Raw genomic sequence first — 14,826 nt, 5'->3', positions numbered from 1 at the left:
CACAAACTCATTATTGATGGAGACATTAAATTCTGAAAAGAGCTAAAACATAGACAGATTCGGTATAACATATCGACATAGTCCAAAATTGAAAAAACCCACCCCAATTTGATAAAGACATACGTCATGTCGTGCACTGATTAAAACCATTTCAAAATACGTACGTCTGTATTTGATTTTTTTGATAGTCTTCTTTGACACTTGATAAACAAGAAATTAGACCGCACATTAAGATAACTATGACACAGTAAACGTAGAAAGCTTGTAAGATTAATACTAGTTTGATGCACAAGAAAGAATACACGTGGATTTTTAGTCGGTTTGGTTTGGTTATTTGGATTTTTGCAGATGATAAAAAAAAGATTATTAATCGGTTTTTAAAAAATCAATACAATACTAAAAGGTGAATAATCTCAACTCTTACCATGTCCACGTCGACAAATTAAATCGACCAATAGGAGAAGAGTGATTCGCCACGTCAGATTCGTCATTTAAATCAGTTGGGCTTCAAAACCAATGTTATTTGGCCCATCTACTCTGATCTATCCTCCTGCGTTTCTCCTGCGCCGTTTACGTTCCTTGAAATCTTCAGACCACGGTTTCTTCAGATGTGTAACGATGAGAGCATGTCTTTACTTCTCACCATTAAATATTTCCTTGATTTTCTCCCACTACGATTTATTCAATCATCTCCTACTGACGCGATCGAGTCCTTCTCCTCTCTTTTATGCCTTTTCTTAAGAACCCTAACTCTATCTTTGGAGAAAATTGAAAGTTTGGATTTTGTTTTGCAGGACTACGGAAGATGATATAATTGTATATCAAGTAACATCTGAGGACATTGTTGATGACTTTGAGACGAAGTGGTTGATGTTAAAGACAAAGAGCTTAATAAGCAGAAGCTGAGGAGAAGAATTGATCAGCACAAGGTCTGTTCTTTGTCTTGATATTAGCTATATTTCAAGCGTCACTGATACAAACCAGAGTCTGATTAGTACAATACGATGAGATCTATACACAATGGTCTCATCTATAAAGACCAAGTTGAACTTTACATATTGACATGGCTACTTATTGTAATCACGTTAGTCTCCTACTAATTATGACTGATCTATTGAACGGTCTATTAATCTTTTCCATGATAACAAATAGCTTCCACCGTGGAGGTGCGGCTGGTTCGTTTTCCCCAGCGCTCATACTCGGTGATGATCGTGATAAAAACAGTCGATCCGGAGGAGGACAATAATTACTGGTACTCTTAACAGTTCCTACCATTTTTTTCTCATTAATTGTTGTCGTGATGGCTCTGTTTACCTAAAATATGATGTGCTAATGATTGTACTTTCTTAATTAACTCTAGGAAGAGCCACCCTGTATGTCTTCTTGCGGTGATTATCTTAAAAGGAACTTCTCCTGGTGGCTTGATTGAGGCATGTTTCCCTTCATGCAGGTCTCTAAATGGCTTGATTGAGTAAATTATATAAGTACATTGCGTTTACCAATTCCTAATATTATTATATCTTACAGTGTCCTAGAATAATCATTAGCGATGTAGAGGTAAGCAAGACTCTTGCTTGAACCAAGTACATGGAGTATGGTTTGAAATGAGACTGAGGCAAGAACCTTCTCCAGGGTTCACAGCTGGAGGTTTAGTTGCTCTATTTTCACCCTGTTTTTATTTTAAAGTTTTAACGAAGACAATTTAGAATTGATCTGTTTGTTATATTTTGTATAGACAATACAATACGACTACTGTGATCACACAAGTTCCATATCATGTGGTTTATGCCAAAGATGGAAAGGTGATGAAGTACCCAGTTATTTGAAGTGGTAACAGATGGTGAGAAGTCGAAGGCGGGGAAGAAGCGAGCTAAGGCTCCATGGGCAAAGCTACTTTCTCAGTATTCTCAGGTGGGTCAAGTTTCATCAGTGATTGTTTATTTATTGGTTTGATATCTAATAGTCTGCGAATTCTAGGACATTGAGTATGGATTCATGAGCGGCGACAAGGACAACTTCAACCTCGCCGATCTAACCGCCTGTAAGACTTCCTCCCCCTCTGACTACACTCTCCTTCTCTTCCTTGCGCTTCCTCTTATGCGAGAGACCTGTTTAAACCCTGATTTTTTATTTAGTCGTGGTTACTTACTGTTTCTTCTTTCATCTGCGATTGTTTTTGTAGCTCTTAAAGACAGGATCGAGCTGGCCTTATGAACTCTCTCAAGGTGAGTTTTGTTTTCTTCCCACAAAAAAAAATAAAGTTCTGCAGTCGAAGAATATGAATGGTTTTTTCGAGTTTAATGTTGCTATTAGACATTGCCTTGGTTTGATTTTATAAGGTTTCAGTGTAGAATGAGTTCTGTTGGAGATTGTTTGTGATTGTTTTCTTTTTATTTTTGTATATGTTAAATCCACAGAACAAGCTAATGGCTGGTCAGCGTTCTGATGTTCTCGAGAGTCTGACTCCTCAAGTGAGAAACCGTGTTGAAGCCTTGAGGGACATACAGGTTAGACAAGTTTGTTTCGTATTAATTTATTAACTTGCGTAAAATGATGTGGTTCCTTCAAATCTTATCTTGGTTAAGGATGTGAGATTGTGTGTATTCTCTCCTTCCTTTATTCGAATGTCAAGCGGCCTTAAATATATTAAGGTGTTTGTTCCGTATTGATAAACCTGTGACGTCTCTCAACGCAGGGAAAGCATGATGAGCTTGATGCAGAGTTCCGTGAGGAGAGAGCTGTTCTTGAAACCAAGTATGATAAGTTGTATCAGCCTTTGTATACCAAGGTAATTGTTTGTTACTGAGAAAAAAGTCTACAGTTTCCTGTGAGATTTTGTGTTAAACATCATCTGCTTATATCAAGAAGCTATGGGCATACTCATGAATTGTATTGATCTTGATATGTGTTGTGTTTCTCATCTACATCACCAGAAGAAACAGGTCAAGGATCCGGAGCTTGGTGAAGAGGAGTTGAAGAAGTTCCAAGAGGTAACTTGATCAAATAAGAAAGTTTCTCCCGAAGATGAAGATAACCCAAACCCGAGTCAGTCCAACGCCACTACCTTGAGTCGAAGGTCACATCTATGGTGGTGATTTGTTACCTGGTTAAGGAGATGCCCTAGAACAGTATGTCCGGTAAGGTAAATGTATCCAATGTAGAGAAATATTAGGTCTTAACTCTGACGAGATTCAGAAGGTTGAGGGTCTTGGTTATGTGATGTGGAAGTAGGCATGAAAGGATGAATGATAATTGCATCATAAAGAAAAACCAGGTTTAAAGTGCTGAAGAGGTTCAGAAATTTGAGGATCTTGGTTATGTGATATAGAAGGTCAACGATTGTTTGAATCCGGCATTGGCCCTGTTTAACTATGAGGAGAGGGTATGGTTATGTATGATCTGTAGCGGTTTGTGCAACTCTATATGGGAGAAGACCCCAACTATGATCCTTCTGGTGATGTACAGACTGATGGAGCAGATGACTGATTTGATTTCTTATGTTGATTGTGTGGGACTGTAGGTACTTATTGTTATTGTTTGTTTGCTACTTACCCGTTAACTAGATGCATAATTTATGTGTAGATATATTGCATGTGTTAAAGATGAAACATTTTGGTTTAGCAAATCTTTTTATTTATTTTTCGATAGTTAGCTATGGGAAACACTCCACACTTTCCATTTAAAAAGAAACGCCGATGGCCTAGACAAAAGCATCATGTAAATTTAAGTGATATAAAGTTATGCACACCAAGGTTATATTATTGAGAGCCTGACTGGTGTAAAGTGGCTTATAAATTACTTGAAATCTGACAGACTAATGCATAATCTCTGTAAAAGTAGAAGACTAATCAAGGTAGGCCGTTAAACTCTTCCTGTTAAAGAAATGAGCTATCAATATTGTTTGTGCTCGAGTTCACAGTTTGAAATAAATATTCTACATCTTCATAGTTTCATATATTTTAGCTGAGTGATGTTTTTTTATTGTTTGTTTGCTATTTATCAGTTGCAATTTCGAAGAGGAAAAGTTATAAAGTCTCTGTTGCTTAGTTTTATTCTCCAGTGGAATTTTATGCCAGCAATGATTGAGTTTCCCACTCATTGAATCATCTACATTTTACATCAATGGTTTGAAATAATGTTTTAAATATAATTTTATAACAAAATTATAATATATATAAATATAATTTTAAAAAAATAAAAGTATATTTATAAATATAATATATATTAGTATTCCTATTATTTCAGTTTAAAATAATTGAATGTTTTTATATTTATATTTATAATTTTTTTAAATAGATTTTTTATTCTTCCAGAAGCGCAAATATCAATTGAAACCAATTTTTGAATTTGAGAGGTTACGAGTGATTTGAAAAGATTTATGTGAATAATGCAATTGTAATAAATTTTTTTTAAAGGAATAAAACATCATTCTAAGTAAAAAAAAATCTATGATAGCCTTAAAAATGTTATTTTGTCAAATATAGCTTCCAAAGTTCCAAATATAAAATGACCAAAATGTTTCTAACTTTCAAATAAAATTTTTAAAAATAGTTTCAAAAGTATTTTAAAATTTTAATAAAATTTGATAAATAAAAAATTGAACTTTTATGCAAATTTTTTATATAAAAAGTTCAAATTTAGAAAAATATAATTCAAAACTAGAAAAAGAATTATGTTTTTATTTATTTTTATTTATATATTTAGATTATAAGAGTTTTTGTCCTTTTTAATGAAATCTATTTTGATCACTTTTTTGAAAGCTTTTTCTTGAAACAAAACTTAAAAATTATCTATTAAAGAATTACCGTAAAATTATATATTATTATATCCAAACCAATTATCCGCGCGTAGCGCGGAGAAAGACTCTAGTTAATATAAAGTAAAAATACATAACGCTTTTGAAAATCGTATCCAGGTTTAAATTCGTACCTAACTCTTTTTGCTTTTTCGAAATAATTGCAAATTCCGTGTAATGAAAGTCTTCAAACGTCGTTGACGGAACCACATTCGTTAATCGTAATTCGTAACGCTAGCCAATTAATCAAAATGACCTTTGTGCCCTCTCTTTATCACTAATTAACGAGGTTACCCTAAGAATTAAGAAGCTTTCTCTTCACAGTTCTCGAGGAGAACATTAAGCAAGATAACTACTTTGTCTGGTGAGACCAGATGGTCATTCCAAACTAAAACCACGGTTATGCACTCAGACATGATCATGAAGATTGAAGAGTGAACATACTTGGAGACGGATTAAAGAGAGTTTTTAACTGAATAGACTTAGATGATAATATATCACAATGGAGTAACCTGAGAATGTTCTCAAAAGATGTAGAACCATCAGAAAAAACACCCAAACCGGTCCGGTTTATCCTAATTTTACACGGTTCTCAATCCGTCTGAAGAAGCTAATAGATATAGGTCAAAGTACTTTAGGGGAGATCACAGCTACTAAAGCAGAGAAGAAGAAGAAGCCTGGAGAGATGGAGTTTTAGAGCATTTAGTGTCCATTAGCGCTGTTCTTCTTCAGCTCATCGTTCTCCTGACGCAGAGCATCGATCCTGGACTGGAGAATACTGATCATAGCCTCCGCACTCATCATCTCAAGCTTGAATGTCTCTCTCTCAACGGACATCTGGTGAATCTCCTTCTGGAGATCATTCAGCTTCTCTTCAGAAGATGCAAGTGGGGTAAGAGGCTGCGGCTGGCTGTCTTTCTTGTCGGAGAGGCCCATGAGTGAGAACTCGAGCAACGCAGAGATGGCTGTGTTGGTGGCAGCTGCAGCAGTAGTTGTTGGTGTGTTGTCGACGGTTGTTATTGTGGACGAAGAGTGGTCCTGTGTGGTGGTGGTCCTGGTTGATTCGTTTTGGCGTCTGCGTTTGTATTGGAGGAGAGGCAACGGAGCTTCTTTGTTGAGAATGCATAAAGAAGGAGGAGGAGGATGCTCATCTTCTTCACCTGCCTCCTCACGTTTGAGTGCTTCCTCCTCGTCTTCATCATCACAATGGTTATTGTTGTTATCCTTATGGTTGACTTCGATATCCATTGGAGTAGTAGTAGTCTCTCTTGGTGGCTCGTTGATGTTAATGATGTCCTTGCTCGCTGACTGCATCTCCTAACCACATGAATCCATAAGATTGGGAAACTAAACAGCTTTTGGGGTTATGAAAGAAGTACAAACCTGGCTGTTTCCATTAGCTAATGGTATTGGTTCTGCCCTGACACTAACGTCTACTCCTGGAATCAGAGCTACACCATCATCAGCCCACTCCTCTTCCATGAACGGTGCGTATCGGTTCCCACTTGGAGGCCCAATGTTGTTCTTGTGAAAGATTCTACACAACACATATGCATCTTGCTGCACAAGAATTGAGGTTAAGATAAGAAGTTCACTTAATTAGCATCAGATAAACCAATAAGTAACTTATACCACGAGGTTCCCATTGCTTTCAGTTTCATAGTCAACAAGGCGATACTCGTGCATGACCCAATTGGTCCTGAGCCCGTCTGGGGCACGCCCGCTGTGGAAAACGAGAGTCTTTTTCATACCGAGGATCTGAACGTCACGGCGGACCTCTCTGTCTTTACCGGTTGCTTTCCAGTAGCCTTTGTTAGTAGCTCGGTTCATCCTAGCGCCGTTTCCGTACTTCTTGTCTAACGCACTGTAGAAGTACCATTCCTGGTCCCTTGTCCTCAACCTCGAAAACACTGAAAGAGAAAAAAAAATCAAACCAGAGATATACTGAGAGACACGCAACAACAACAAAACTTCTTGTCCTGAAACACACAAGCAAACTAATTGTGGAAGTACAAACAATTGAACCTGACTTAAATAAGACTAATTCAGATAACTAAACACAGAACAAACTTCATTTCCTGAAACACAAGGCATCAACAAATCTGAAAAAAAAAACAAAAAAAAAACTGGATTTTTTTTTCCCAATTGGAAGCAAATTTTATTCACAGTGTTACAGCCTAAGGCATAGCAAATGGTACTAACAGAGAATCTTCAACAAAGCTTAAAATTGAAGATGAGCCCAAATCATAGAAGATAGGCAAAGAATAAAAGAGAAACCAACCTGCTAAGTCCCAGGGCTCGTGCTTGTAGATATCGACCTCTCCAATCGCATCGAAGCGCACAGGTTTCCCCAGAACCTTTCTCTTCAAGTAATAGCTCACCAGTTCCTCGTCTGTCGGGTGAAATCGGAAACCAGGAGCAAGCGCCGTCGCCGCCACGACAGTACTTGGCGCAGTCGCCGGAGAAGAAACAACAGCAACCACAGATTCACGACCCATACTTGTTACTTAGGGTTTCTTGTGAAGAGCAGCGAGAGAGACAAGTTTGGGCGATGGGATTTTGATTTTTTTTTTTTTGTGTCTGATGGAGAAGAAACCAAAGAGATGCCTTCAATTGCAAGAAATTTGTTGGCTATTTCGGATTGCGATTCCGATTTTCATTTTCATTTTTCCCCTAATTAATTTAATTTTTTTTCTCTCTCTTTTTTGAGAGTATTGCAGTAATTAAACCCTTTAAGACGTTACTGGATAGGTTTTGTCGTTAAACCAATTTTTTTTTAAAAAAAAATTTAAAAAATGCAAAGGAGTCTGCTAAAATGGTTTAAGCATAATATCTAGAGTTGACAAAGTAGAATAATATATCTATCAAATAAGTGTAACAGATCTTTATTCGATTCAAAGATTTTTTTTTTAAAAAAAATCGAAGTTTCCTATTAATACTAAAATCATTGTGTGTATCATATCTCTAGTTAAATATATTTTATATTTTTTTTTTTGAAAACATTATTTTGTATATCTTCAAATAGTGCAATTTTTAATATACCCAATAAGGAAACAATATTTTTGGAAAACATATATCTAATATATAATGGCTTTATATTCTTCTGAAAAAGTTATTAATTCTTGTCACTCATCAGAATGCCAACAGATACATGTAAGTAAATGCATAAAAAAATCTGATCTTATTAATTTTACATTTTATCTAACCTTATGAATTTTATCCGGTTTTTACATTTTATCTAATCTCTTAAAATTTGGTGTAAAAGATTTTTTTTTTTGACAAAAAAAAGGTTTTTTTTTACAAGGATAATATCGTTTTCTTCTTCTTTTTTGGGGAAAGTGAGAGGGGACAGTATTTTAAGGTGTAATAATAAGAGTGATTTATACTATAGAGCAGTTTATGAGTTTTTATTACATAATAGAGCACTTATTGCTCCTAAGGTAGTTTTTTGCAATTATAAGCTAACTTACGTTTATTCTTCTAACTAAATGGATCCCACTTTAATTAAACTTTTGTTTCTTCTTTCTCTATATCAATCAATTCTGGTTTTAATGGCAAAAAATCCATCGTTCTTTTTTGCTTTCAATTTTCTATTATACAAAAACTCAATCCCAAAATAAAATATGGAAAACAAAGATTTAAATGACTATCGGAATTTCAACCAAGCCGACAAAAGATGCGGTGGCATCACAATACAGACGATTGGGGAACCCGGGGTAAACATTTGGTGTAGAAGAGCTATGGCGATTTGGATATAATCTGTCCCAACTCGAAAATTACAATTTTTTTGTCTTTTTTTTTTATTTTGGGCTCTAGTCGGTTAATCTATATAATATTTGTAAGTTTTGGAAATAAAAAAGCAAAAAATAATGAAGATTGTATCCTAAAAATCAATGGTGGCTATGAAATATATTTGCAGAAAACGCAGAAAACCCTCATATGAAGAAGATGAAATTATTACGAAATTGCCCCTAACTAAAAAACATTTTTAAAAAAAATAGATGACGTGAATGTGTACATAATGTTAGTGTACACGAGTACATTGGATGACCACATGGATGCGATGTGTACATAAATTGTATATGTACATTTGTTCGTGTACACGAATACATTGGGCGACCACGTGGATGTGTACATAATGTTAGTGTACGCATGTATATGTTAAAGAGAGAGATTTGTCTTTGTAAGTATAAGGACGGGGAAGCATGGCTGTGATGGTCGGAATCTATTACAGTGTTATACGGTGAAGCTTAGACAACAATGGAGTTTTCTTACATTTTTGTATATGGTCTTTTATTTGTTAGGTTATTATCAATTTGTCTCAAACTATCAAATTTTCAGTTTTTTTTTATGAAATTTTTTTCTCCATCATTCGATCTATCTTTTGAGATTAGTGAAGGTATATCTCCGATGTTGATGTACACCTTATTTAATGTACACATGTTATCTTGTGTACGCTTTTTAACATATACACGTGTACATTCAAATGAACAAATAATAAATTTTAAACCTCATTAAAATTATGAGATATCACCCAGCTTGTACCATGTACAAGTAAAATGATGTAAATGTAGAATATTGAGCACTAGTGTACATTTGAATACATAGTGTACATATGTACACTTTATTAATAGTGTCCACATGTACACTCTTATGAATACAAGTAGCTCAATAATAAACTTAGCAACATGTACACTTGTTTACTAATATTTACATGTATATTCTACCATGGTGCAACATTCAATTAGACATTTACTTATACACTTACACTGTTAAAACATTGTGCATATGTACACCATATATGTCAGAGTATCAAGGTATGTACACCATATTTGTCAGAGTACCAAAATATCCATTTAAGATCAAGCTATCAATGTATCAATGTTTTTACATGTATGAAACTATACATGTATCAAAATACATATACATGTAAACTATACATCTTAAAACATTGGAGTACACTATCCACATTTATACCAAAATTAAATATTTACATGTACATCATAGTTTTATGTCCACATGTACATGATAGTTCTATGTCCACATGTACACTGAAGTTCGACATCCACATGTACACGAGAGCTCTACATCCACATGTACACGAGAGTTCGTTCCACATGTACCGGAGTTCGTATACATAAACATTAAACATGTAGATCTTCTAACTTAGCGCAATACCAGTTTAAAGTGGAATGATACTTGATAGGTACACAATGTGTCAAATATTGTCAATGTGTACACATATATTATACAGTCCACATGTACAATATTATACGAAATAATACATGTACATTGTACACTGTACATCATTCGAAGATGATACATGTACACTGTACATCATTCGAAGATTTGTACATGTGTACATGTTTATATGTGTTTATGTGCACATTTTCATTTGTGTACATTGTATATCATTAAAACAATGTACCGTACAATTATGTTATTTCACTAAAACCTCAAATCACATTATTTGGTTAAAAACCCAAAATCACATTTTGAATGATACTTGAAAGGTACTCAGGGTGTCAAATATTGTCAACGTGTACACATATATTCTATTGTCCACGTGTACAATATTATACGTAATGATACATGTACACTGATTCATTTTTACATATATCAAATCATGATATTTAATAATTTTAATGATTTTGAGTATACTTGCTAAAAAGATGCATTTAGAAGTTTTGATACATTTATTTTTCATTTCATCTTATAGGGTCTAAAACGCAAATTTAGAAATTTTAGGTTAACTGAAGAAGACTTATTTGCAAATCTAAAAGTTTTAGGGTAATAGTAAAAATATTTAAAATTACAAAGACCACATATGAAAATTAAATAATTTTTTTTTCAAGGTTCAACAATGGCGACCTAATCTCCAATGCAGCGGTGGCTTCCCTTTACGATCCACCAAAGGCACGAAGAGGGGCTGATATGATATAACCACGAACACCTCTTGGGACACCATAGAGGAGAGGCTGAGGGCACGACGTTGAGGCTTCCCATCGGATTTGATATACTGCAGAAGAGAAGATTTGTGTAAGAGAAAGAAAATCTATGGTTTGTGATGATAAATCAGTAATTATGAAATGTATTTTTAATTTAATCTGAATTTTGCAAAGATTATTTTTTGAAAAAAAAATTGAAAGTCAAAGATAAAATAAAGAAGATGAAAAATTTTCTCAGAAAAAAGATAAGATAAGAAAAAGAGACGAAAGTTGATGCAAAAGATAATAGAGAGATGAAAGTGGGTCCTACCACTCACATTATAGTTATGTTTCAACTTGAAAAGTTGAACGATATGTGTTGAAGTTAGGAAAAAGTGTGTTTGTAGCATAAACTGTCTTATTATGATATAAAAAACTTAAAACTGCCTTTGAATGTAATTTTTTCTAATAATAAATTCCAGAGATATTGTCGATTCAAAAATTCAAAACAAGTGATTGTTGAGATCATAACAACGACTAGGTTAATTAATTCAAATGTGTACAACAACAAGTTATTGAGAAGTTGACCAAAAAGAGAAAAAAAAGTTAATGAGAGAATCGAATGGCTGGAAACAAGAAAAAAGGAGTGACGATTACGTTTGCTCGCAGAAGAATACTTTACCAATAAGGCAAGCTATAGGGGACGAAGACTTGGTCCACACGAATCATCATCTTCCCCATCTTCTCTTAATTCATTTATTTTTCTATATCTATCAGTAGTGCAAGTCCGATCCAATTTTTTTCAGTTTTCAGTTTTCAGTTCCTAGTTTCGTCTTCGTTTATATATATCGTAACTATAAATAAACCAAATATTTACTTATTTAACAAAGACGAAACAAAGCTTATGGTCAATGTATCTATCTCTTTTAGTTTAGATCGTCACAGTTTTTAATGGTATAATAACAGCTGACACCACTGTCGTCTCTGGACAAAATGCTAGAAATATCAACACAACTTTTTCATCCTAAACTTCAAAAAAACAATCTGGGCCCTATTTCTTCTGAGTTTAGAATATAAACTTCAAAGCCCACTATTTATTTTGATCGTACAAGGCCGAGTTTGGGGTAACAAACAAACAAAAAAAAGAAGAAGCATAAATGGCATTACTGTACTACATTTAGAAATTAGAAGTTTTGAACCTTCACTCTCCACCTAGAATTTTAATGTCAGCAGGACCAAGTATACTAACAAAAAGACTTAGGACCCGTGATGCACTTTTTATGAATTCTTTTTCAATTTTTCGCACCAAAGTTTCTCAAGTTTTATTTACGTTTGTTCTTAAAAGGGTTGAACCATTTTTTCCCCGAAGAATACATTTATTTTAAAAGTAAACATGCATAGTAATAATAAATCAGTGTTAAAAAATGTGACATAAACTTTTAACTTTCACAAATTTCAGGATCATCTTTAAAAAAATATTCTTTTCATTAAATTTGAAATCATCTGAGTCATTTTTAAAACACTCTTAAAATTATCTTATATTTATTGTAACATCTGGTGTTTATATCTTGAAAAATATAACTACAGATGTTGTGTTTTTGGAAATCACAACCCAGTGATAGACAAATTCTGGTTAATTTGCAAAACTATATGAAAATAAGACTGTATATATACAATGATATGCAAATAACTTGTTTCTCAATAAACTACGACAATGATTTATATATACATGCATATATATTTGTTTGTAGATACCATTACATAAAGTCTGGTCTTAATGGTGTTACAAAAAAAAAGTCTAGTCTTAATAATATTTTCCTTAATATAATTGTTTTTATTTACTCCGATGTTATTACGTAGCATCTGCACATGTGGAGTACGAAGACAAAAAAAGCAGTGTGGATGTATATATATTTCTGAAATGAAGTAAACAAAAAGAAGAAAAAAAAATCTTGCAAGTCTTGTACAAGCAAGGAATCAGTAATTTTGATTTTATAAAAAGTGAACTTCAATTTCTGCGTAATTTTTTTTTTAATAAACAAATCTTGGTATTGAATTTTGATTCAGTAATAGCAATCCACCAATGTAGGAGCAGAAGACAAAACAATAGACTTTTGTTCTTCTCTCCGTTGTGTTTGTTCATGTCCATGTTCTTGCTTTGAAGCAACACTTAATCCGTTGACCCGGTTCTCATCTTCCGGAGCTGGTAGATTCAGATCTAAATCCAATGACACAACTGCACTCCTCGCTCTCTTAACCGGAGCCTGAACTGGACCGTCAGACATCTTATCGAACGACATAGGCGACAATGTCAAAGCCGTGTTTGCAGTAGCCGGAAGGGCTAATGTCGCGGTTTGGGTGGCTGTGGTGGCAGATACCACCACGCCTCTATGGCGTCTCATGTGACCACCTAAGGCTTGTCCGGATGTGAATTCAGCTCCACATATTCCACACTCATGGACTTTATTGTTATTAGCTTTGCCGTAGGCCACAAGCGATCTATGGTTATTATTATTGTTGTTAGGAGTTGTGGTGAGGACGTTGTTGAGATGAAGAGAAACGGCGTCGTTGTAGATAGACTTCTTGAGGTCATGAAGACCCGCAGTGGCTTTAGGCTTCTTGTGGCTGGCTCTATGACCACCGAGAGCTTGAAAAGATGGAAAAGTTCGGTCACATGTTTTGCATTGGTAAACATAGTAACCAGCTCTGCCTCCACTGGTCGTGGTCCCGTTTGATGAAGATGTCTCTAGAAACCTCCTGCTGCTAGATCTATACGTATTGCTGTTGTTGTTATTACCGGATTCTTGGCAACTTCCCATGAGTTGTCTTGTTAGTGGTTGTTGGTGGCTGAATTTGTGGTGTGGAAGAGAATGACCTTGGGCAAGGAGGATTAAACAGTTAGCCATATCTTGATCTTCTTCGTCAGCTGCGGCCTTTAATGTCGCATTGTTGAAAGATGAAGAAGCAGAAGATGAAGATGTCATACCATTGACCAAAATGTTGTTATCATTCTTATTGTTGTTGTTGATCTCATCATTGAGACTTTTCCCCTTGGAAACAAGACTAGTGGACTTTTCTTGGGCATCCGGTTCTTGAGAAGACATAGGAGGGATAATAGAGAAAGGGATTGGGGACTGAAGACGCTGCCTCTTAGTCCTCTTCCCTTTAATGATCAAGGCTTGCTCTTTAGCAACCAGTATCGCTTCCTCGGCTGTGTCCATTGGGCTGATATAGAGAGAGTTTCAAGAAACAAAGAAAGAGGATGAACTAGAGAGAACTGAATTTGAAGATGGAGATGATCAAGATTGCATATATATAAAAATGTATGTGTGTGTTAAGAGAGATATATGTGTGTGGATTGGAGAGATGCATACATAAATAGAGAGTGATTTAGGGAGAGGAGTAAAATAGAGAGACACCACATTCTCAAGTGTGTGGAATATGTTGGACTTGTCTTTTTGCAGCCTCTTAAATTTTAGTACTTCTGTTATTGTCTCTATTACAATTTTCCCAACTTGGCAAACTCATCACAATACACAAGAGCTAGAGAGAGAGGACATACACCACCAAACATAACAAAAAACAATGTGTAAATTTAGACAATAACTTGAGTTATGAATTATTTGTCTCTTCAACATCCTCTTTCTCTTACTCTGTATAACAACTTATTATTGGATTAGTTCTGTCTATAGAATCTGACATGACTTTTTGTTTGGAAATAATTAAACGTGGTTAGATGCTAAATACAAATGTCAACGAAACTGTCTAACCTGAAACTAACTTTTTCTTTTGTTATTGACAATGACTGTGACATACAAATAACCATCGAATTTTAACTAAACATGCTATTTATAGCCTGTAAAAATATTTCATGCAACAGCTGTATATATATATATATATATATATCATGAAATTAGTTTGAATATTGTTATATGATTGAAAACAATTAAATTGAAAAAGAAAAGAAATTGTAAGTAGAGGCAACTAGATTACTTTTGGTGAACGAATGTGTAAATTAATGATAGTGCAAGCCTGGCTCTCACGGAGTCTACGGCTCTCCCTTTTCGTCTCTCTCTACCATTACTCCACTCTATCTTCTTTGTT

General features: G+C 34.6%; 2 protein-coding genes and 1 long non-coding RNA gene across 5 annotated transcripts; 1 reads left to right on the top strand and 2 right to left on the bottom strand.

The window, feature by feature from the left end:
• The first annotated feature begins 626 nt into the window (after window positions 1-626).
• On the top strand, window positions 627-3,596 carry LOC130504263 (uncharacterized). 2 transcript variants are annotated; one of them, XR_008941196.1, is made up of 11 exons: window positions 627-709; window positions 795-929; window positions 1,153-1,252; window positions 1,361-1,450; window positions 1,528-1,647; window positions 1,736-1,911; window positions 1,978-2,041; window positions 2,183-2,225; window positions 2,418-2,507; window positions 2,696-2,788; window positions 2,934-3,596. It is a non-coding gene; the product is annotated as an uncharacterized LOC130504263 (long non-coding RNA). The 2 variants fall into 2 exon arrangements; XR_008941195.1 differs by having other exon boundaries at window positions 629-929.
• Window positions 3,597-5,248: 1,652 nt separating this feature from the next.
• Window positions 5,249-7,488, bottom strand: LOC130504262 (NAC domain containing protein 50-like). Of its 2 annotated transcripts, none has more exons than XM_056998864.1 (4): window positions 7,077-7,488; window positions 6,428-6,705; window positions 6,179-6,355; window positions 5,249-6,112 (listed from the first exon to the last, which is right to left on the bottom strand). In XM_056998864.1, exons 1-4 carry the CDS (start codon window positions 7,291-7,293, stop codon window positions 5,498-5,500), a joined length of 1,287 nt encoding a protein of 428 aa, XP_056854844.1. In that variant the 5' UTR covers window positions 7,294-7,488; the 3' UTR covers window positions 5,249-5,497. The 2 variants fall into 2 exon arrangements, with proteins under 2 accessions (XP_056854844.1, XP_056854845.1); XM_056998865.1 differs by having other exon boundaries at window positions 5,249-6,103.
• A 5,217-nt stretch (window positions 7,489-12,705) lies between these two features.
• LOC130504264 (zinc finger protein ZAT5-like) lies at window positions 12,706-14,105 on the bottom strand. The gene has a single exon (XM_056998866.1). It carries the CDS (start codon window positions 13,941-13,943, stop codon window positions 12,786-12,788), a length of 1,158 nt encoding a protein of 385 aa, XP_056854846.1. The 5' UTR covers window positions 13,944-14,105; the 3' UTR covers window positions 12,706-12,785.
• Between the last annotated feature and the right edge of the window lie 721 nt (window positions 14,106-14,826).

Source organism: Raphanus sativus, unplaced genomic scaffold (genome assembly GCF_000801105.2).
Source record: "Raphanus sativus cultivar WK10039 unplaced genomic scaffold, ASM80110v3 Scaffold1467, whole genome shotgun sequence".
NCBI lineage: Eukaryota > Viridiplantae > Streptophyta > Magnoliopsida > Brassicales > Brassicaceae > Raphanus > Raphanus sativus.
This window is presented reverse-complemented; position numbering and strand designations above follow the sequence as displayed.